Source organism: Mastigoproctus giganteus, chromosome 13, assembly GCF_048544385.1.
Source record: "Mastigoproctus giganteus isolate SK-2022 chromosome 13, ASM4854438v1, whole genome shotgun sequence".
In the NCBI taxonomy this organism is placed as follows: domain Eukaryota; kingdom Metazoa; phylum Arthropoda; class Arachnida; order Uropygi; family Thelyphonidae; genus Mastigoproctus; species Mastigoproctus giganteus.
Window position 1 is genome coordinate 44307961 of NC_143587.1, and position 24695 is coordinate 44332655.

Sequence of the window (24695 nt, forward strand, 5' to 3'; positions counted from 1 at the left end):
GGAACAAAGGGGTGCTCTTACGAAGAAAGGCTTAAGTTTTGCAAATTACAGTGTCTGGAGACTAGGCACCAGCGAGGTGATCTGATAGAGGTGTATAAAGCCTTGAATGGTTTAAGCATGCTCAATGCTGATGGGATTCTTCCTCTAGCTCAGAAAAATCACCTGAGAGGGCATAAATTCAAATTGAGGAAAGACAGATGTAGGATAGACGTGCGGAAATTTGCCTTTAGCCAGCGGGTGGTTGGTTGGTGGAACAGACTCCCATCCCTTGTGGTGGAGGTTGATAGCCTAAATAAGTTTAAGGCTCAGCTGGACAGGTATTTTGAATGAACAGAGGGGTGAAGTGGAAGTGGGTTTTTTTTTTTTTTTTGGCTGATGCTGCATAAGCTTGCTTTCTTGCATCAAATGCCTCTACTAATGCTAATGCTAACTTTTTTTGACGCTACACTGCTGTTGTTGTTATTTGTTGTTATTTGGTTTTTAGAAGCATTAGCAACTAAGACTATATTGCTCCGGGGATATGTGGTGGTCATTCCCTGACCTCTCCGCATCCTCCGTATTTGGTGGTCACGGGCTCAAACCCCGGTCTAATCAAGAAACGTGTGCTACGAACTGCTGCTCCTGCCCACTTGGCACTACACTGCATAGTGGGCTACTATATACACTGAGTGGACAGAAATCATGGGATACCTACCTATTAATGGGTAGACCCACCTTTCGCCTGGATAAGGACAGTCACCGCGAGGCATTGAGTCCACTAGTTCATGAAAGCATTCCACAAATATTTCCATCCATGCTTGCTGCACCACTGTCCATAATTCTGTCGCATTCCTGGGTGGAGAATCCAAAGCGCGAACAGACCTTTTCACAGCAATCCAAAAGATGCTCCACAGGGTTATGTCCAGTGAACGGGGAAGCCATTCCGTGGTGGTAAAATCTGCAGAATGCTCTTTGAACCATGTTCTAGTCACCACAACTCTGTGGGGAGACTCACTGTCCTGCTGGAAGAGTCCATTGCCCTGTGGGTACTGATCATGAAGGGATGCAGATGGTCTGCAAGAATGTACACGTAACCTGGACCATTCAGATTATTTTGTTATTGTTATTTGGTTTTTTTTTTTAGGAGCATTAGCAACTAAGGCCATATTGCTCCGGAGATATGCAGTAGTCATTCCCTGACCTTTCCACATCCTCCGTATTTGGTGGTCATGGGCTCGAACCCCAGTCTAATCAAGAAGCATGTGCTACGCACTGTTGCTCCTGCCCACCCAGCTACGGAGGCGCGACCATTCAGATATGTGTCCATACGTACCAGAGTTCCCAACATGTGCAGATGCGTCTAGGCATACCAGAGGTCCCAACATGTTCCAGTTGAACATGCCCCAGACCATTACTGACCATCCACCTGCCTGAACAGTTCCTTGTTGACATGACGGGTGCATAGCTTTGTGCAGTTTCCGCCAGATACGCACCCTCCCGTCCAATCGAAATAAATGGAAACAGGACTCGTCGGACCCAGAAGACCTGTCTCCAATCATCCAAGGTCCAATGATGTTCTTTTGCCCAGTTGAGGCTAGAGTCCTGTGTTGTGGTGTTAGTAATGGGACTCTGGTGGACTGGCAGCTCCCATAACCTGTTGTGGCTAATGATTGCCTGATACTCTTGGTGGAGATGTTTCTGGCACCTCCCTTGTTGAGGTCAGTGGTGATTTGTGCCACTGTCTCTCTCTCTCCAGTTGGCTGAAACAATGCAAGACAGACGTCGAAGGCCACGTTCATCCACCACTTTTCTCCATCCACAGCGCTGTCCATGATGTTATTTCGGAAATGGCGTATTCCCGATAAACTCAATGCTGTATGAGGATAGTGCAATTTCTGTACCACCTCCGTGATAGAGTGACCCATGTGTCAGCCACCCACTATCATCCCTCTTTCAAAGTCGGTTAATTCATGATGTTTATCCATACTGGCATTGAATTACCATCTAGGTGAATGCAGTGTACCTATATACCTACCAAGAGGTTGGTTTGTCCACTTGCGAGAGGGATGACAGCGTCACCTTGCCCAGATGTACGCTGAAAGGACACGAATTCTGTCCTTTCAGCGTACATCTGTTACAATTTGCTGTCCTTCTAGAGATGACAGCATAACACAATTCATTAAAGAAGCCTCCAGAATCAGGAACTCGATGATTCATTTTTAATGCACTAACACTGACTCAAACAAAATAAAATAAAACAAAGTTTGTTTTATTTCATTTTATTATAATAAAATAAAATTTTTATTATAAAAAATAAAATAAAATTAAATTAAAATTTTATTAAAATAAAATAAAACAAAGTTTTATTTTATTTTATTTAGTGCATGAGTCAGTGTTCAGTGCATTAAAAATGAATCATAACACAACAATGGCAAAAGAATCAATAATGGAGAACTGGTTTAATTTGCTGTATGTCTAACATTTTCATTACTTACTTTAGCTGGTGTCATCTTGATACCATACAGTTCACAGCGCCTAGCAGTTTCTAATAAATTTAGGTCAGCTTCGGCTGGGGACTGAGAACTATATATAAAATTTCACACATTTTTAATAAGCAATCTAATAATGACAATTAAATTTTTATATTTTTTATTAAAATATTAATACTTTAGAAGTAATAATAAATAAGCTACAAGAGTACTTCAATATAATGTTAACAAATCACTTCCAAATACTTTCTTACTATTACAGGTAGTTCTTGACTTTATGAGTTAATTGCTTTACGAGTTCCTAGCATGCACTTGTAAAGCAAAAACTTGTAAAGTGGGAATTTATTTCCCATAGACATAATGTTAAAAATAGGGGTTACGTTATCAACAACAAAATTAGTTAGCTAATTAGTGTATGTTTAAACAATGATTTACTGGCCAATTCTATTTCTCTGTACAATTGTTCGTTGTTCTCATTAGAGTCATTAGGCCTATAACACACTCCTACTCTCATTTTTACTTTCCCAGTGCTTATATCACTCCAAACTGACTCAACATTGCACTGTCCACCTATGTACTGGATGCACTTCCTTAGAGTTTGTTTTTCTTAATTAACAGCATAACCCCCTCCTCCCTTCCTATCCTGTCTATCCTTTCTGTACACATTGGAGTGCTACTGCTGCATTTTTCTTGAAACAATCCTTCAAATTAGCTTTTGCTGTTTTCTGTTGCTTTATGAGGCCTATCAGGCCCCTTTCTTCCTCTTTTTGAGCTGATGTCAGTCTCTGCATGGCTGATTTTAGGTTGGTAACTTTTGGTCATCATTGTGCCTGTCTTTCTCATGATATCCTCCAGCTCAGTGTTAGTCCAATCTCTCATCCTGAAGGAACATGCCTGACCGAAAAATACGATCAGAGACTCAGAAGTCTGCTTAAACAAAGTTGAACGGAGAGAACACAGTTAAAGCCATAAACATGTATGCAGTCCTTGATTTTCTTGTGCTCTAACTGCTGAGCCTGCATCATTCCCAGCTATGTGTAGGTCTCACCCTCTGTTATGGCTTCAATCTCTTTACCAATCTGCAGCTGATAGTTTCGGACAACTAATTTCCCCTGATACAGTCAGTGGGTCTTGCATTTGTCTAGACCAAATTCTGTCCTGATATCATTGCTGCTGAATTCTTCAGTGATCCGGAGTAGTTTCTGGCACTGCTTCTTGGTTATCATGTAGAGCTTGATGTCATCCATGTACATCAGGTGGGTGAGGGTGTGCAGGTTTTTCCTTCCTTCTTTGAAGTTATATCCATTCTTGCTGTTGTTGAGCATGGTGAATAGTGGATTGAGTTCTAGACAGAACCACAGTGGACTCAGGGCATCTCCTCCGAAAGATTCCTCTCCTGATAAAGACAACAGGAATTGTTGCTTCTAGGAAGTTTGTCCCTCTTGGGTTAACTTTGTTGTCTCTTTTAGTCAGTATGAGGCATGGAGTGGAAGGCCTTTCAGTAATCGATGTAAGCCGTGGTTATCATGTACAGGTAGCGCTGCTTCTTGTAGCTTGCTCTACAACTGCGGCATCTATGGTTAATTGCTTCTTGAATCCTTTGCAGAAAGGATGCAAGCAACCACATGCATCCTTTCTGCTGTTTGGTGATTATGTTCTGGCACTTGATGTGGTCTGATATCTTCTTGGTTATGCAGCTGGTCAGGATCTTGTACATTTTTGGGAGACAGGTGATTGGCCTGTATTTTGCCAGGTTTCTTGTATCTTCATCTTTAGGCTTCAGATGTCTTGAGTGAGAAAGTGTGGTTTCTTGGGGATTGTCTCTGGGTGCCTTATTATTTGGGTGAATTGCTCTGCTAGGTGTTTTGTGTGCAGGCGAGTTGTGGGAGTTCCTGATTGATTGTTTTACTTCTTCCTCCTGAATCTCCCACTCTCTTATCTCTTGTACTTCCTTGGTTTTCTTCCATTCTAATTCTATCCGGGGGCTCGGCAGTTATGTCTTACTGCACTGCTCCATATGTTTCTCCAGAACTCCTCGATCATCTACTGCCTGGGTGGTCTGTTTCCGTCTTCTCTGAGACTCCTGTAGAAGGGTCTTTGGTCCTTATTGAAGATTTGGTTGTTAATTTTTCTATGGGAGGAAAATCTATCTGCATATTCTCTTGCTCAGTGTGAGGAGGTTCTGCTTCTGTGTGCCCAAGTATTCTCCTATTCTCTCATTTTTGGTCCCATGTTTGCTTGGATGCTATCTCTCTTGAGGATGCCCTTCACTTTTCCAATCAATTTCTTGCTCCTGTTATCCCATTGGTACTGGGTCAATTGGCCTATCTTGAATCTTAATTCTTGTATCTTCTGTTGAAGTCTTCTTTCCCATAGTGGCAATTCCTTCCCGTGGTGACCATCCCGATCACTGTGTCAATCGCCGGTATGGTGCCAAATAGGTCAGCAGCAATAGGTCTCCCAGAGAATACCTACAAGGAACTCCAGAAAGTGGCAATCCTGAACACCCTTAGGATAGTCAGAGTTCCTTGCCCAACATTAGCACCAGATATAACAACCACCCTGTGTACTTGGTAGCAATACCTGCCACGGGTGAAAGTCCCAATCAGGGAGAAATAATATGAGCAACGATAATAATAATATTTCTATGTACTGGGATGCTTTCCAAGATTCAAACAATTAATAATTTTCTTAATCCTGAAAGTATTTCAAATAAAATTAAATAAGTAAATAAATTTTCCATTTATGCTTTGTACAGCCACCATAGCCAGAATTTACATCTTTATCATAACAGTTTTATTGCAAATCAAAGTGCAGCAGTTAACAATGTACTATGCATTTTTTCTGACAGTATACAGATTTGCTCTTGCTGTCTTCATGCATGAACAGAATCCATGTGTTCATTAGTATTAAATATCTAAATGGGACAAGGAAGTGGAAATTTTTTGCATTTGTCTAAAAAAAAAAAAAAAGTGATTATTCAATTCTTGCTGCTAAAAGCTAAACCTCGGGAAATTTAGCTTTTACACTCTAAGATTTTATCTCCTTTGTTCATTTTATTGATCTTTTCACAGTCTTACATATATCTTAATTAGTTGGCCCCCCTCCCACCATCCAAAGATGTTTAGTTAGCTTTTACAATTTGCCCCTTCTAAACTTCATTGAGTGGTGCTGTTTACCAATCAACCGGTGAAATACCACCACTTTGCTTATTGGAGGCTTGAAGTGGTGAAACCCATGTTTAGTCTCTAGAGCAAAGTTTCCGGCAACCCCCTCCCCCCATACTTCTCTTTCAACCCATGCACAGTACTAAGTACTATAGGTTTTGATACCTTTCGTGTTTGGGGTTTTCATAAAAAAAAAAAAAAAAAAAAAATCTGGTTGCCCTTCTCTGAAACTTCTCTAGAAGTACTATGTCTTTCTTTACGCGTAGCCTCCAGATTAAATACAACATTCCACATGCAGTTTCATGATCTTATACATCTTATATAGAAGGATCAAAGCATTCTTCTCCCTACTTGCAAAGGACCTATAAATGACAGTTTGAATGAATATTGCATGAGTTCTAGTTGCCTGTTTATGCTGAATAATTTTATATCTGATTGTATCATATCATAACTCCTAAATCTCTTTTGTCTTGAACCACTTTTAACTCCCCTCCCTACTTTTATATAGCTGTTGGATTTCTGTTTTTCTGGTATAAAACTTTAGAAGCATTAAACTTCATTTGCTATTTTTCGGGTATCAGCAACAAATCCAAGTCATTTGATGCAACATGGCTGTCTGGGTCATTAACCACTAAAAAAGTAAAGTGCAGCCATTATCAACCCACTACAGGATGGAAGCCTCCTCAACAATTCCTCTAAATGATGAGCAAATTTTGACAGCTTCCCCTGTACTCCCTTGTTGATCAGCTAATTATTATTAAAAACAGATGGGTGGGGACAAGCTACATTGGTTTATCCTGAAGATTGTCCATTTATGACTACCCTCTGGCTTTCATCTTTTAGTCAGCCTTTAATCCAATGAAGAACCTTACCAGTAATCCCAATTTGCTCCAGTTTATATAATGTTATCCTTTATGTACCATTCTCGCAGCCAGCTCTATAAAATATTTTCATAATTAGGAGGATGTTCATGTGAATTTAGATTAGGTCACATATCCATGATATTGTCTGTATGACTTGCATGACAGTATAGTGGCTCACTGCTTGTCACATTTGGAAAGGTGCAGTAGTCGGCTTCAGGTCATCATCATCATCATCGTCAGCCATTTTCAATCCACTGCAGGATGAAGGCCTCTCCAGCAACTTTCCAGTTCCTTCTGTTTTGAGCACTGGCCATCCATTTACTACCCACAAACTCATGAATTTCATCTATCCATCTCCGCCTTTGTCTTCCAGGTTTTCTTCTAGCTCCTCTTGGATACCATTCTGTCATCATGCCTTCGGGCTATGTGTCCTGCCCAAGACCATTTTAGTTCTTTAGTTTTGATAAGAATGTCCTTTACTTGAGTTTGCTGCCTAATCCATGTGTTTCTCTTCTTATCTAACAGTCTGATTCCCAATATGATACGTTCCATTCTTCGCTGTGTAGTTCTCAGCTTCTCTTCCATTCTTTTGGTGAGTGCCCAAGTTTCACTTCCATAAGTCATGGTGGGGAGTATACATTGGTTCATTATTTTACGTTTCAGACAAACTGGGATATTGCTCTTCAGTATGTGACTATATTTCCTGAATGCTATCCATCCAAAATTTATTCTTCTCTTGACTTCCAGCCATTTATCATTATTACAGCTAATAACTTGTCCCAGATAAGTATATGACTCCACCTTTTCAATTACTGCTCCTTCAATCATTATTTCCCTTTCTGTGGCATACTTGTTCATCATTACTTTTGTTTTAGCCATATTCATCTTTAGTCCAAAATCCTTACTAGCTGTGCATAACTGATTAAGATTTTCCTCTAATTCTTTGGGATCGTGGCTTATAACCACAATGTCATCTGCAAATCGTAAATGGTTTCGGTACTCTCCGTTCACATTGACTCCTTTCTGCGACCAGTCTAATCTTCTGAAAGCTTCCTCAAGGGCAGCAGTAAACAGCTTCGAAGATATTGTGTCTCCTTGTCGAACTCCTTTCTCGATTTTAAATTTGCTACTGTCTTTGTCTAGTCTAATAAAGGAGGTAGCACTCTCATATATTTTCTTCAAAATCATAATATATGGGATATCTATGCCTTGTCTTTCTAGTGCCCGAAACATTGCCTTATGCTGTATGGAGTCAAATGCCTTTTCATAATCCACAAATGCCAGGCATAATGGTGTTTTATATTCATTTGCTTTCTCCATTAGCTGTGATATTACGTGAAGGTGATCCATAGTTGAGAATCCTGACCTAAAGCCAGCTTGATCTTTCGGTTGATTCTCATCAAGTATTCTTTCTAATCTGTTAGTAATGACCCTTGTGAACAACTTGTAGATGTGGGATAACAAGCTAATTGGTCTGTAATTTCCAATTTCTGATTTATCTCCTTTCTTATGCAGCAAAACTATGATTGCATTATTCCACTGCTTAGGCGTCACACCTTTTCTAATGCACTTTGTGAAGAGCCTTGCCAGTTTTTCTGTTATGTCTCTTCCTCCCAATTTTAACAACTCTACAGTAACTTTATCTTCCCCCGGGGCTTTCTGATTCTTCATTTTCTTCAATGCATGTTCTACCTCATCAGGAAGAATATCGGGTATGTCGTATGTGTTGCTACTTTGCAATCCATCTTCCCCACTGCTGGCATCATTCCTCTGTTCCTTGTATAATTCTCTATAGTAGTCTTCTGCTATTTGAATTATGCCTTCTCTGCTGGTTATAAGTACACCATCGCTATTCTTCAGTTTCAGTATCATTTGTCTTTATGTATTACTGCTCATGGCTGCTGATTTAAATCCTCTGTTTTTCCTTAATGCTTGTTCTACTTTTCTTGTGTTAAATCTTCTTATGTCCTCTCTGAGTCTCTTTCTAATGGCTTTGCATAACTCAGTATACTCAATTTTCTCCCTGTCAGTGTTTTTCTTGCTCTTCATTTGTCGTCTTCGGATCATCATGACAAGTGTTTCTTGACTAATTTTTTCTTCTTTGGATTTCTGTTTCCCTATAGGTTTCTTGGGCTTTATCACTTTCAGAAAGTTGTAATATTCCTCATCGATATCTTGGTCCTGAGCAGTCTGCAGAAGCTCAAACTTGTTTTTAAGTTCCAGTACATACTGCTTTTTCTCCTCTTCTGTTATCTCAAAGACCTTTGTATTATTTACTCGAGTCAGTTTTTTCCTTTCCTTTCCTACATCTATACCAAGTGTACATCTTACCATTCTGTGATCACTTCCAACATTTACCTTATTTAGGACGGTAACATCATTCACAATATATCTTCTGTTAGTGAGGATGAAGTCGATTTCATTAGTTGTTAATCCATTTGGACTCTTCCATGTCCACTTTCTGTTCACCCTTTTCTTGAAAAAAGTGTTCATTACTGACAGTCCTTGAGATTCTGCAAATTCCACAAGTCTTTCACCTCTTTTATTTCTTTCACCAATTCCAAAATTTCCTACAGTTCCTCTTTCTGCACTGTTTTGCCTTTTTCCAACCTTAGCATTGAAGTCCCCCATAATAATAGTGTAGTGGGTTTTCTGCTCATCTAGAAGACTCTCGATTTCGGTGTACATTTCTTCAACCTCTTCATCATCATGGCTCGATGTTGGTGCATAAATCATTATAATCTTTAGCTTGTACTTCTTAGAAATCTTGAGTATTAGCCTTGACACCCTTGGTGATGTACTTTTGAATTCCAAAATGTTGTTTTTAAAATCTTTATGGACCAGAAACCCAACTCCACCTTCACTCCTTTCACTGTTTCCATTGGTGTACAGTAGATTTCCACTTGATAAACTTATAAGTGATTCATTTCTTCTTCTCGTTTCAGCCAAACCGATGATATTCCAATTCACATTTTCTAATTCCTTTTCCAGCTCTAATATCCTGTCTTCACCGATGAGTGATCGTATTTTATAACAGGCCAAGTTCAGTTTCCGTGCATGACAGCCTGGTCATACCCAGAGATTCTTAGCACCCTCTGCTTCCACTCTGATCCTCTCGCTGCCGTAAGAGGGAGAGTGAAACTGGGGACTGAGGGCCATTTGTATTGTTGTGCTCTCATGCTGGAGGGTTTGGTCTTTTCCTCTTCACGCTGACCAGGCGTCTTGAAGAGAACCACTCTACACGTTCGTTGCCACCTAAGTGACATAACAAGGCTTACCATTGAGAAGGTGTGCATGAGTGGATTTTAGGGAGGCAGGCCAACCGGACCTCTCCTAAATCTTCTGTAATAGAGAGATATTGGATCCATCAGTGTTTTAGGCTGAGTGTCTGATAACACACAGGATACCTGTTTCCCTCTAAGCCCCCGGTTTCTGGTAGAGGGGAAAAAAAACATGTTTTCCTGAATAATTATTGAAGTGATCTGATTTTGGATAGCCCAGCATTTATTGCAGCTTTTTTTAGTATTATGTTATTGCGAAAGCAATGTAGGTTATAGTTAAGATATTTACAATTAGTTTTTAATTTCTTAGTTGTTAATTTAATTTCACCTAGCCTGCTTGGCTCTTTTAAGAGCAGTTGCATTTCAATTGTGCAATCAGTAAGCATATACAGGCAGTTCCCGTTTTACTAATTTTCGCTTTATGAGTTCCTGGGTTTACCAGAACATTACCAGAGCATCCTTGGACTCAGGGGATGTCCCCCACGGACTGGAGATGTGCAAATGTATCCCCAATTCACAAAGGGGATCTAAGGGTGACACGAGTATTTAGAGATCAGTTAGTTTAACTTCTGTTCCAATAGAAGTAAATAATGGAGTCACTATTTAAAGATGCATTGCAGGATCATCTAGACAAGACTGCAGTAATAATTCAGAAACAGCATAGGTTTGTTAAGGGAAAGTCTTATCTGACAAATTTCATTGGATATGATGTGGTTACAAAGGAACTAGATGCAAAAAATAATTTTGATACCATATACAATCGAACTTCCCTATAACGAATTCGATAAATCCAGCGAAAAAATTCGTTATAGAGAAATTTCGTTATACAGAGAATGTCTTTTTTATTAGAAATTGTTATTTAATTAGAAAATGAAAATGAATCTACATTTATTTAAAAATGTATTTTATTTCAAAAACACTTATTTAAATTACTTTTATGCAATTTTCGCCAGTAACATCACAAATTAAAAAAAAATCTGTAATTTTCGTTTGCACAGTACAATTAAAAAATGTCTGATTCTCAAAGACAACCTCACATTTGTTCAGAGCATTAAAAACATTATCAGGAACATTTTCACAAAACTGTAGACCCATACGAACCATTTTAAAAGCATTAATTATTTCATCGCAAGTTTGGCTTTTCTACGGGTTGTTCTGATGTGTCATCAGCATCATCATTAATTTCTTCGTGATCACGGTCGCATCTAACACTGTTCAGCAGTATTTAATCTTCATTTGGATGTTCTGTTGTAGTCAGATCTTGATCTACATAAATATAACTATCCAGTGTTATTTCATTTTCGATGTTTCCGGACGATTCTAATAATGTCCAAAAGTTTTTCACTTGTGAAAGGGGCAATTCATCTTGTTCGTCTAGTTGTTGTTCGACTTCTTTATTCAATGCAAATCCCGCTTTTGAAAAACAATTTTGAATAGCGTATTCAGTGACACTGTTTGTCCAAGCTTCTGCCAGTTCAGAGATGCAATCTCTAAGGTTAATTGTAACCTCCAAGTTTCTATTTTCTGATAACGCATTGACAATCTTTATTGTTATTCTCTTTCGATAATGAAATTTAAAATGTTTAATAATGCCTTGGTCCATTGGCTGGAGTTTTGACATCACGTTTGGTGGTAAAAACAACTTCACACTTTTAAGTTTGGCAGGATGTGCCAGACCAACACGTGTCAGTTACCAACACGATTTTCCTTTTTTCTTTTGTTATACGCTTGTCTAGTTTTAATATCCATTCTTCAAATATATCACTTGTCATCCATGCTTTTTTATTAAAAGGTGTAGTCAACTTCCAAAGATTTTGTGCCTCTAAAACATCTTGGGTTTTTTGATATTCCGATGACTAAAAGTCTTAATTTTTCACTTCCTGTCATATTTGCTCCAACTAGCACAGTGATTCTTTCTTTGCTTTGTTTTCTACAAAAACATTTATCATCCTTAAAAGCAAGTGTTCTATTCGGTAAACATTTAAAGAATAAACCCATTTTGTCAGCATTAAAAACATCCTTAGGTTCATATTCTTCTAAAATCTTCTTTAAGGTATTGCTCCTCCAACTGTTGCAATCTTCTTCACTTACATTAACACTTTCTCCACAAATAACCTTTTCCACAATTTTGTGGCACTTCTTAAATTTATCTAGTCACCCGGTGCTCGCATTAAATTCTGTATGTCCCAGGGACTGTGCAAATTTCAGAGCTTGTTGCTTAATTATTGGATCTGATATTGGTATATTCTTTTCACGTATCATTTGCACCCATTTTAAAACAACTGTATTAACATCTTCATATATACACAACTTAATTCGCTTTTTGTCTGCTCCTCCTTCAATTGCATTTAAAATTGATTCTCGATTTTTTTTAAATCGTGGATAAGCTGCCTGCAGGTATGCCATATTTCTCCGCAATATCTTTTTTCTTAAAACCCTGGTCAATATCATGAAGAATCTTTACTTTATCATTAATACTTAAACACTTTCTCTTCAACATTGTTTCCGCAAATGTAAAAATTACTGGACTGCCGCTCTTGCCGATACATTCACCACAAACTTGCTGCGCTGGCCATATAGTGAATTGTTAGTACCGCCTACTCAATGACGTTCGCTTGCCAATTCAACAGTATCACGTGACCTTTCCTATCGATGACTTTGAAGAAATATACGACTTTAATTCATATACACACGAAAGAAAATTTACGGTTAATGTATGCTGTATGTTACTTTTCAGAAAAAATTAAAAAATAAAAAAATACAAGAGCCTATGTGATTGACGAGAAATTGTTCTAAAAGAACAAAATTAAAAAAAAAAAAAAAAAAAAAATCATGAAAACCATCTACTGGGAGTCCAGTTAGATGAGAATGGACATATCATATAATGATTGAGAGGAAGGTCACATGGTATGGTTGAGGTGAGAAGCGAATATTACTCAGTAGGCGTTACTAAAAACCGACTGTGGTAGCATTCTAGGTATTGCCGCCACCGCAGCATGCTAAAGGCTTACCACAGCGAATTTCGTTTTCCCCTAAGCCAACATCAATTTACAAATTTATCCTATTTATTGTAAAGTTTATGACCACTTTTAAGAAAACTCATTTGGTTTTATAACTGTAACAAAAATGAAACAAAGACCCTCCTACGGGCGTCAATGGCCACAAGTATTCACTAAAAGGATTATTAATTACAGAAGCTAATGTTCAATTTCGGAGGGAAGGAGGCCATATATTTGAGCGACTGTTTAGCAGTAAATGCTTGAAAATCTTCAAAAATGCTTTTACTAATTTTTTTAAAAATTCGTTATAGAGAGACTAACACTTCGCTATATGGGGTTAATTTTACATGTAATTTCGTTTCAAGGTGCAAAAAGATTAGTAATAAAGAGAAATTTGTTAAATAGAAGTTCGTAATAGAGAAGTTCCACTGACTTGGATTTCAGGAAAGCTTTTGATACTGTTGCACATGGAAGACTACTATACAAATTGCAGCAGTATGGTATCAAGGGCAAGTTGCTAAAATGGATAAAAGAGTGGTTGAGTGGGAGAAGACTGAGAGTCGTAATCAATGGACGCTGCTCTTCATGGACTAATGTTATTAAAGGAGGACTAATGTTATTAAAGGAGGACTAATGTTATTAAAGGAGGACTAATGTTATTAAAGTTCCCCAGGGTTCGGTGTTGAGCCCACTGTTGTTTTGTATATTTATCAATGATATTGATGAAGGTATATCAGGCTTAATGTAGAAGTTTGGAGATGATACAAACATTGGTAGGGTTGTTAATGACAGTGTACTACTGCAACAGGATCTAGAAAAATTTTGGCAGATGGGCTGAGAAGTGGCAACTGAAGTTTAACATTGGCAAATGCAAAAATATGGCATATGGGTAGAAGTAACCCCAGAGAAACATACCAACTGTGTAGTATTACACTTAGGGTCTTAGAAAATGAAAAAGACCTGGGAGTAATTGTGCATTCCGATATGAAGTTTTCTGAGCAGTGCAGACAGGCTGCCAGAGCAGGTCATAGGGTATTGTCCATTGAAACACAGAAATTTTGCTAGAAGGGAAAAGGAGGTGATTATCCCTTTGTATAAGGCAATGGTCAGGAAATGCCTTGAGTACTACATAAAGGTCTGGGGGCCTCATTTTAGGAAGGATGCAGAGTTGCTTGAGCATGTACAGAGAAGAGCAACAAGATTAGTGAGAGGAAAGAAAGGCTTAAGTTTTGGTGAAGGTGAAGGTGATTCCTGCACAACTTCTATTAGAATAAGTAGCGACCTGGAGCAAAGGGTGCTGGGGATTTCAGGGACTGATGGCAGTCATCGTGAAACAGATGGGTATATGGGATATGTTAGGGTAACTAATAATAAGGATAGGTACATGTATACTTGCATGTATACCAATGCTAGAAGTATAGTAAATAAATTTGAAGAATATGAAGTGTTGGTCAAGACATCAAAGGCAGATATTGTTGGGATAGCACAGACGTGGTGTCACACAGATATAAGGAATGCAGAACTGGAATTTGGGGAATACAATGTGTACAGAAAAGATAGACAGGATAGGAAGGGAGGAAGTGTTATGCTGTTAATTAAGAAAAACATAAAATCAAAAGAAGTGCATACAGTTGATATAGATGAACAGTGCACTGTTCAGCCAATTTGGTGTGATATAAGCACTGCGAAAGCAAAAATAAGACTAGGAGTGTGTTATAGGCCTAACAACTCGAATGAGTACAATGAACAATTGTACAGAGAAATAGAGTGGGCTAGTAAATCAATGTCTTATAATGGGGGATTTTAACTTCCCAGATATTGACTGGAACTTGTGGGTTGTCACTCACACACTAGTAAGACTTTTTTGGATTTATTGGATGATTGTTTTCTGCAGCAGCATGTTCGAGAGGCAACCAGAGAGGGTAATACTCTTGATCTGGTTATCAGCAGTGATAATTCATGTATTAAGAATTTGCAGATAAAGAAACCACTAGGTGGCAGTGATCACAGTGTACTGATGTGGGATTTACTTAAAGATATAATTACCATCAGGGGTAAAGGAAAGGGATTTTTCTTCTGTAAAGGTGAGTAAAGTGGTCTCACACAGTTTTTAAATTCTGTACAGTGGGATGAACTGACAATGTTACCAACAGCAAATTCTAAGTGGGAAGCATTCAAGGAATTAATCCCGGATGCTACTAAAAGTAGCATCCACGATTAATTCCTTGAATGCTTCCCATTTAGAATTGAAAAAGTTCATTTGATAACCATTTAGGCCTAAATGGTTATCAAATGAACTAATGAGACTTGTGACAAAGAAGAAAAATGCATGAGATGCATATAAATTATCAAGCGACTCAGAAGCCTATGGCAGATATAAGCTAGTCTGTAATCAGGTCACAAAGGAGGTTAGACAGGCGAAGGCAGATTACAAGAAATCTTTGGCAAAAGATGATAAGAAAAACAGCAAGAATTTCTTTACTTATATAAACTCTAAAAGGAAGGGGATGAATCTGATTGGTCCACTTGATATCGATGGTTCGACTGTTGATGATCCTGCTCAGATAGCAAACAAACTGAATGAGTATTTTGCATCTACATTCACACATGAGGAGTTATTAAGGTTTGAAAATGGCAGAAGGTTATCAAAATTGTAGCAGCGTGCTTAATGATTTTGCAATAACTGAGAGCAAAGTGGAGGAGAATTTGTTGAAGTTAAACATAAGAAAGGCACCTGGAGTGGATGGGATCTATCCAGTTATATTAAAGGAGGTGGCAAAGCAACTAAGCAAACCCTTAGCCATAATTATGAGAGCATCCTTAGACTCAGGGGAGGTTCCCACGGACTGGAGATGTGCAAATGTATCCCCAATTCACAAAGGGGGATCGAAGGGTGACACGAGTAATTACAGACCAGTTAGTTTAACTTCTGTTCCAGGTAAAATAGGGTGCCTCCGTAGCCAGGTGGGAAGGAGCAGCAGTGCGTAGCACATGCTTCTTGATTAGACCGTGGTTCGAGCCCGTCACCACCAAATACGGAGGATGCGGAAAGGTCAGGGAATGACCACCGCATATCCCAGAGCAATATGGCCTTAGTTGCTAATGCTCCTAAAAACCAAACAACAACAACAACCAGGTAAAATAATGGAGTCATTGGTTAAAGATGCATTGCAGGATCATCTAGACAAGACTGCAGCAATAATTCAGACACAGCATGGGTTTGTTAAGGAAAAGTCTTCTCTGACAAATTTTATAGGATATTATGATGTGGTTACAAAGGAACTGGATGCAAAAAATAATTTTGATATCACATATTTGGATTTCAGGAAAGCTTTTGACACTGTTGCACATGGAAGACTATTGTACAAATTGGAGCAGAATGGTATTAAGGGTAAGTTGCTACAATGGATAAAAGGATGGTTGAGTGGGAGAAGACAGAGGGTAGTAATTAATGGGTGCTGCTCTTTGTGGACGAATGTTATTAGTGGAGTCCCACAGGGTTCGGTGTTGGGTCCTGTGTTGTTTTGTATATGCGAGAGGCTTAAGTCTGCAAATTGCAGTGGCTGGAGACTAGGCACCTGCGCAGTGATCTGATTGAGGTGTATAAGGCCTTGAATGGGTTGAGCACTCTGAATTCTGATGGGATCCTTCCACTTGTTCAGATTACGAATCTAAGCGGGCATAAATTCAAATTAAGAAAAGACAGATGCTAAGATGTGGGGAAATTTGCCTTTAGCCAGCAGGTTGTTAATTGCTAGAACAAACTTCCATCTGTTGTTGTGGAAGTTGATAGGTTATATAAAATTAAGGAGCTACTGGACAGGCATTAAATTGATTATGCAATTTGGAGGGAATGGTGTGATTTTTTTTTTTTTGGCTGATGCTGCATAAGGTCATAACACTTGTTTTCTTGCATCATATGCCACTACTACTACTATTTACTCAATTAAATTCTTAATCAGCAGTATTTCATCAATAAATGAATTACTCCTGATTAAGAGTCCTTTCAACAGCACACACCCACACAAGCTCAATTTTGAATTTAGAAAAGCAGGTATGTATACAGCTTGATTATATACATTGAAAAGGAGTTTTTGACAGCGATTTTGCAACTTTTCCAACATGGGATATATGTTTTCTATATGGACATCTTTTGGTATCCCAACTTATTTAATTATTAGGTTGCCTGGGAAATGGACTATGTCAGATCTATAACAGAGAAAAGTGGAGTCCTTCCACCACTGATGAAAGTAAATCACAAGTAGGCGAAACAAGTATATTCAACAGAAGTAAACTCAGAGCAATGCAACTCAGAGCAATGCATTGACTTGACAAAAAATTATGAAAGTTAAAGTTTTGATTATGCAATTCTAATATTGAAACTGTAATGGTTAAGTGAGTAAGAGAAGAGCCCAGAAGTTATCATAGATAATCAGCGAATGAAAGGAGTTGTTTGTCAGCTGACCAGTATGTGGTGAATAATTTGACTTCCAAGAAAAGACTTAAAAAAAAATTTTTTAAATAAATATGGCAACTGCTGGACATCACTGGCCTGAATTCCCATATAATTCACAATGCTTCTGATAACAAACTAGATCACCAATACTGCCAACTAAAAGTAAACAGGCTGTGGAGAGCTCACCCAAAGGAACTGCCTCCTGCTCAAAAGGTTGACAATCTATTACAATCACCAATGTCATCTTATCATTAGGTAGAAACTTCTTACAATATATTTCTTCTAACTCTAAAAAAGAATTGCCAGAGAGAGAAAGTTCACTGTGGTGGCCATAATTTAGCACTGTAAAAATTTCATGTTTTAATATTCATCACAAAAAAAAAAAAAAGAGGCAGAGAGAAAGAGACAAAACAGGATAAACAGTAAAGTTTTGATTATTCACTACTGACTAATCAAAACTTCATTGTTCATCTTGTTATTCATATTTAGCCAATAGGAAGTATTTTTGTGATATACTTCCTGTTGGGTTGTTTAGGATATGTGTCAAGGCAACTAAGGAAAGGGTGTATTGTGACTGTAAACTGAATGTATTCTATGGTCAAATTCCTGTCTGTGAGAAGAAAAACTTGACTTTTTAGAAGAAAAAAATAGTGTAACCCAGAAAACAGAAAATTCCCAATGTAACTGGAAAAACTTTTATGGTTTTTTTCACGTCGTGGCAGAGTTCGTTGATCTCACATGAAAGTTAAAGTTTTTCTCTCAGAAAGACTTCATTTTCATCCTGTAAATCAGGGTAGCACCTCATGACTTTAGTTGCCTCGGGCATGTATTCTAAACTATCTGACTCTTAATTCAACATTAACTAGCAACAGCTGTAATTTTTAAAAAAAATTAATTAAAATGTTTTGGCAGTTATTGGTTAATTCAATTTATCCTAAAAATTATTTAGGATAGAAATGGTCCTAAAAATGCCTCTGAATGGATGTCACTAGCACAATTAAAACACTACCGTTAAAGGGAGGAACCTGCACTAATATAATTAAAAACAATAACAGTTACTCAAAACTTGCCAAATGCAAACACCTTCAGAAACATAGCCACGGACTGATAAGGTCCTATTATAAATTTTTTGTTCCTTTGGAAGGAATACAAAATAAAATCAATTTGAAATATAAAACAAATAAGAATATAAAACTTACGCATGTTTTCTATGGTTTTCCATTATCTTATGCTGAAATTCAGCATCCTGGTGAGGAACAAACTTGAATGATGACACATACGTGTGATCTGGATAATCTTCTGCTGCAAAATCTCCACATTCAGCTAAAAACAAAATGGGAAAAAAAAGTGTTTTTGAGGGTATTATGCAAGCATGATAAAAAAGGAGTGACTTAATATTTTGAAAGTGCAACACCATAGTGAGTTGTGATTTGTTGAAACACATTCAGTGGTTCATCTAGACAGTAATACACGAATCGCCTGTTTAGCTGTAGTCAGTGTGAATTAGCACATATTGAATAGCAGAGATTTTGTGTTTTGTCACATTTTAAAATGAGTGCTTTTCCTTAGTAATGAAATTACTTCAAACTTTATTTCAAATTAGAGAAAAGTGCAACAGAAACCAATGGAAAGATACCTTTGTATGTTTCTCATCAATTAATGCTGAGTTATTTAGAGACATTCAATGATTCACAAAATTTGATGAGGTTGCCTTTCTATCTACTGAAGACGAATCTGACTCTGGCCACCCTTCAAACTTCAAAAAATCATTGATTCAATAGCTCACATTTGTGATCTGATCAGGAGTGATCAAAGTTTAATATCTATCAAATTGCTAGTGAAACTGGTATTTTTTATGAGACATGTGAGTCAGCTTTACCACAAGTGCCAAGTATGCTCCTGCATACTTGGCACTTTCCATTCATGTATTTCTAGAAAAGCACACCATCTGGCATACTGATTGGATTCCCACTGACTTTGTTTCCCATGCCCTTGAAAGGTCACAAATTTAAAATGACTGAGAAAATTATTTAAAAAATGGCACAGGAACTATTTGCCAATCCAAAAGAAGCTAATCAAGAATGCTTCCAAAAGTTGCAGAAGCATTGGCATACACAGTGTCAAGGAGAATACTTCATTCAAATAGCCTGTAACTAAATTGTGGAATGCATTTAAAGGAACAGAAATAGAAGCCATGAATGTATACATACCATAAAGAAAATACAGCAAGAGGAGGACAATGAAATGATGTAGTCACAAAGGAACTGGATGCAAAGAATAACTTAGATATCATATATTTGGACCTTAGAAAGGCCTTTGATACTGTTGCACATGGAAGACTGCTGCACATATTCGAGCAGTGTAGCATTGGAGGCAAATTGCTGCTATGGATAAAGGAATGGCTGAGTGGGAGAAGACAGAGAGTGGTAAGCAATGAACACTGCTCTTTTTTTTTTTTTTTTGGTAGTTGTTGGCGCATCGGCTTCTATGGCCATAGAATCCAAGCCCGAGGCGGAATTCAAACCAGCGACCTTTGGGTTGCCGGGCAGGCACTTTACCCACCTGGCTAGCCCGGTCGACACACTGCTCTTCGTGGACTAATGTTATTAGTGGAGTCCCTCAGGGTTCAGTGTTGGGTCCATTGTTGTTTTCTGTATTTATAAATGATATTGATGATGGTATATCAGGCTTAATGTCCAAGTTTGCAGACAATACGAAGGTTGGCAGGGTTGTTAATGACACTATTGACAATACACTGCTGCAACAGGATCTAGAAAAGTTGAGCAGATGGGCTGAGAGGTGGCAAAGGAAGTTTAACATTGACAAATATAAACTACTACATATGGGAAGCCGTAATCCCAGAGTAATGTATCAACTCTGTGGTACCACACTGACAGTGGTAGAGAATGAAAAGGACCTGGGGATAATTGTGCAGGCAGATCTGAAGTTTTCTGAGCAGTGCAGAAGGTCTTCAAGAGTAGCTCATTGTGTCTTGTCAATGATATACAAGAATTTTTAAAGCAGGGATAAAGAGATGATTATCCCCTTGTATAAGGGAATGGTCAGGCCACACTGTGATTACTGTATACAGGTCTGGAGGCCTCATTTTAAGAAGGATGTAGAGCAGTTGGAACAAGTACAGAGAAGGACAACAAGGTTAGTGAACAGAACAAAGGGTTGCTCTTACGAAGAATTGTTATTGTTATTTTTGGTTTTTAGGAGCATTAGCAACTAAGGCCATATTGCTCCGAGGATATGCATTTTCATTCCCTGACCTTTACGCATCCTCCGTATTTGGTGGTCAAGGGCCACCCTGGTCTAATCAAGAAGAGTGTGTTACGCACTGCTGCTCCTGCCCACCTGGCTACGGAGGTGCCACTCTTATGAAGAAAGGCTTAAGTTTTGCAAATTACAGTGTCTGGAGACTAGGCACCTGTGAGATGATCTAATTGAGATGTATAAAGCCTTGAATAGTTTGAGCATGCTCAATGCTGATAGGATTATTCCTCTTGCTCAGAATAATCACCTGAGTGGGAATAAATTCAAATTGAGGAAAGACAGTTGTTGGATAGATGTGCGGAAATTTGCCTTTAGCCAGCGGGTGGCTGATTGCTGGAACAAACTTCCATCTGTCATTGTAGAAGTTGATAGCTTAAATAGATTAAAGGCAGAACTTGACAAACATTTGGAGCGAGGGGATGCGTGAAATAACGGGGGGGGGGGGGGTCCCTTTGGCTGATGCTATATAAGCTTGCTTTCTTGCATCATGTGTCCTTGTTAATGCTAAAACTTAGTCTTGTCTTATATCTCACAAAAAGGATTCTTCTGCTCGTATGCTTATCTTTGGTGACACTCTGATTTCTAGGAAAAATGATATATCTCTTTTGGGGATTACCCTGACTTCTAATCTCTCTTAGCACAAGCACATTACAAATATTGCTTCCTCTGGATCAAAAAACTTGGTTTTCTCTTTCGCTCTCGGCATTACTTTTCTTCCAAACAGCTGTTCACTCTGTATAAATTGCAAATCCGCCCTACCATGGAATATTGTTCCCATATCTGGACCAAAACCTCTCTCAGGCTTCTAGATTCCATTCAGAAGAGAGCAGTTAGGTTAATTAATGACTCCTCTCTCTCTCTCTCTCTCTCTCTCTCTCTCTCTCTCTCTCTCTCTCTCTCTCTCTCTCTCTCTCTCTCTCTAACTCTCATAGATGTACTGCCTGAGTGCCTTTTCTACAGATAGTTCCATGGGCACTGTTCTTCTGAATTGGCTTCTATAACTCCCATTCTCTCTTTAAAAACAGTCCGAACATGTGCTGTCCCCAGCCAAACATCCATTTACTATCCAACTTCAAACTGACAGAACCAATTTTTCATCTTCCTCGTTTATTCATTCAACTGCCGTTTCATGGAACACCATTCGTTAATGCGTATTTCCTGAAAATTACAGTCTACAGAAGTTCAAGTCTAATGTCAACAAATATCTTCTTTTGTCTTCTCAACCTCCAACCCAAGCACTGTACTAAGTGCTATAGATTCTAATACCTCTTGTGTTTGGGATTTTCATTTAAAAAAAAAAAAAAAAATGTAATAGTTTGGATTATATCAAGTTTATCACTAAGCTTCAATGTTGTTCTTCTTTTCTTCTCTGTATGAGGTTTATTAATTTTAGGAGCCATAGTGAGAGGTTTTAATTTAAAATAAATGTAAAACTGCAGTATAATCTTCAAAGTGAATTCTGCGATATCCATACAGAATTCACTTTGAAAATGGCAAACATAAACAAATACAGTGATCACATGACTTATAGTTTTCTTTTTCCAGCACTGCAAGACATCTAAGCTGTATGTATACATTCAATCTCAATGTGCCGTTATTTCAAATGTGCCGTTATTTGGGGTGCCTATGTTATGTTACGTATAACATAGGTACACCATAACAATTGCATAACATATTAAGATACGATTTTTTTCCTTCTCTCGTTTTCCTTCTTAAATTTGAATTTTTTTCTTTTTTTTTGAAACCGTCCAAAATGTCAGTAATTCAGTACTGTAACCACATAAACAAAGATGGAGAAAATTTATGGAAAAATGTGGATAATGCACTTCTGTGAAACAACTGATTATTTGTCAGAGTAAAAGAAACCACTCTCCTAATTCTTGAACAGGGTGCTTACAGCAGAAGGCTGACAAGAGCCCATTGTCTCATTGGGAATATGCCTTGCCCAAGCATGACTTCTAGGTATGTGGGACAAGTGATCAGATAGATTTTACGAGTACCACTAAGTTATAGAATGATAATCCCTCTAGCTCTCTTAATTTGTGAAGCAGCACTAATTGCTTGAAGGACAGAAGTGCAAACAAAATGCATACTGAGTTACGTCTCTCCTAATTCGTTCGTTATATGAAAATTTTCTTCACTCAACCAAACTATCTTAAATGTAATTTCTAAAGGAAATTCAAAAAAATGCTATAACGAAGTTTGTTAAATAGAAGTCCGACTGAGTAATTAAAATTCTAAAAATGATATAAAGTTTTATAAAGACAATATCTTAACAATAGACAGTGAAAAATTCAAATTTAGTTAAACAACTTTAAGCTTATTTGAATAGTAGGTAAACATGTTAAAAAAATTTTACTGAATATTTCAATTTACGAAATGTATTGCATCCAAATGTCACATGTCACTGTTAATAAAGGTGCCGGTAACACCACACCATTGCATACCATCCCAAAAAAGCACTGTACAATCCTAATCCCCTAATTTGATACAGTCTTACATGAACAATATCAAAAGCATTATTAAACCTAAGTACAGTAGATTGTCGATAATCGGAACTAACTGGGACCGGTGGTAGTTCGGACTTTTGAACTCATTAAAAATACTGTCTGGAGACTAAAAAAAAAAGGGTTTAATAAGTTTAGAAATAAAAAGACTAAGTTGTACTTATGTGTTTTTATTCATAAGTAAGAAAACAAATGGCACTTTCAACCACAATAACACATATTTATAGGCCTTTAATGAAAATAATCACTTACTTTTTGCTGCACCACTTTCGAACTTTGTTTCTTTGCTGCCAGATCTCTCACTCTTTTCAGCAAGAGTAGTTGAGTTGGACAGCATTCAGTTTGTTGCTCATACCAAGCCATCGCAGTCTCTATCATGGCAAATGCCTCAGCATCCATAGGCCCAGTTTTGATGTCATTTTCTTCATCATCATCTTTTACCCATTTCTTTTACATTCACAATTTCGTTTTCATTTAAAACAGAAAACCCTGTAGCATCAAAATCATTTTCCAGCCAAGCTCTTGCATCACCTTCATCACAATCTTCAAACCCAGGGATAAACTGAAACAAGCTGATCATCTCATTCAGTATTTGTCCATCTCCTTCAGTTCAATTCTGCTCATCTACAGTTTCTTCTGCAACCACAGATTTTTCAAGCATTTTTTAAATTGTGCACAGTGAGTGATTCCCAAGCATCAGCTAACATGTAACAGTGTCCTTGAGACTGAGCTTTATGAAAAAGCTATGATGCTTTCTTTGTTGTTTTCTGCTAAACATAAACGACGCAAGACTTGTTTTTTGTAGATCCTCTTCAACTTCTCGATGACTCCCTGGTCCATTGGTTGGAGGAATGAAGAAATGTTTGGTGGAAGAAATATAACCTGGAATCGGCCATCTATTTTGTTTAAGGATTCCACTGAAGGATCTGATGGCACGTTGTCTAGGATAAGCAAGACCTTGCCCATTTTGCCTTCTCGTTTACGATACTTCTTGACATTCGGGATAAAATGGTTGGTAAACTAATCAGTAAACAATTCTGAGTCCATCCATGCATTTTTTTGCACATTATAACGTACAGGGAGGCAGGAGGCATTTTTAAAACAATGGGGTTTCTTTCATTTTCCTATCAATGGCAAAGAGCATGAGCATTGGCATCAGCGCAAACCATAGCTGTAATCCGCTCTTTACACACTTTAAACCCAGGAGCAGCTGTTTCATGGAGAGATGCAAGAGATTTTTGGGGCAGTGACTTCCAGTTTATTCTAGTCTCATCAGCATTGTATACGTCATCTTTGAAAAATCATTCACTTTCCATAGGATTGATAAACTTTTTTAAAATTATTCCACTGCAGCAAAATCACAAGATAAAATATCCCCTTCAATGTGAAGTTCTCTAATGCCATGCTGTGATTTAAAGTTTTTTAGCCAGCCTGTACTGGCTTTAAAATCTGAGGGCCTGCCTAATTTTTTTGTTGAAATCCAGTGCCTTTTCACACAACAAAGGTCCAGATATGGGTTCTCCTAAACTTTGTCTCTGTGTTTTATTATTTTTGTTATTTGGTTTTTTTTTTAGGAGAATTAGCAACTAAGGCCATATTGCTCTGGGATATGCGGTGGTCATTCCCTGACCTTTCCGCATCCTCCGTATTTGGTGGTGACGGGCTCGAACCCTGG

At 38.0% G+C, this 24695-nt stretch overlaps 1 protein-coding gene across 4 annotated transcripts in view; it reads right to left on the bottom strand.

Moving 5' to 3' along the window:
- LOC150075997 (FERM, ARHGEF and pleckstrin domain-containing protein 2-like) overlaps positions 1-24695 on the bottom strand; it is a 582027-nt gene that overhangs the window by 422467 nt on the left and 134865 nt on the right. For all 4 annotated transcript variants that reach the window (XM_090387911.1, XM_090387910.1, XM_090387913.1 and 1 more), the window contains 2 exons: positions 18434-18557; positions 2475-2562 (listed from right to left, as the gene is read on the bottom strand). In XM_090387911.1, coding sequence (XP_090244037.1) covers positions 2475-2562; positions 18434-18557 — 212 coding nt within the window. The remainder of the gene's footprint in view (positions 1-2474; positions 2563-18433; positions 18558-24695) is intronic.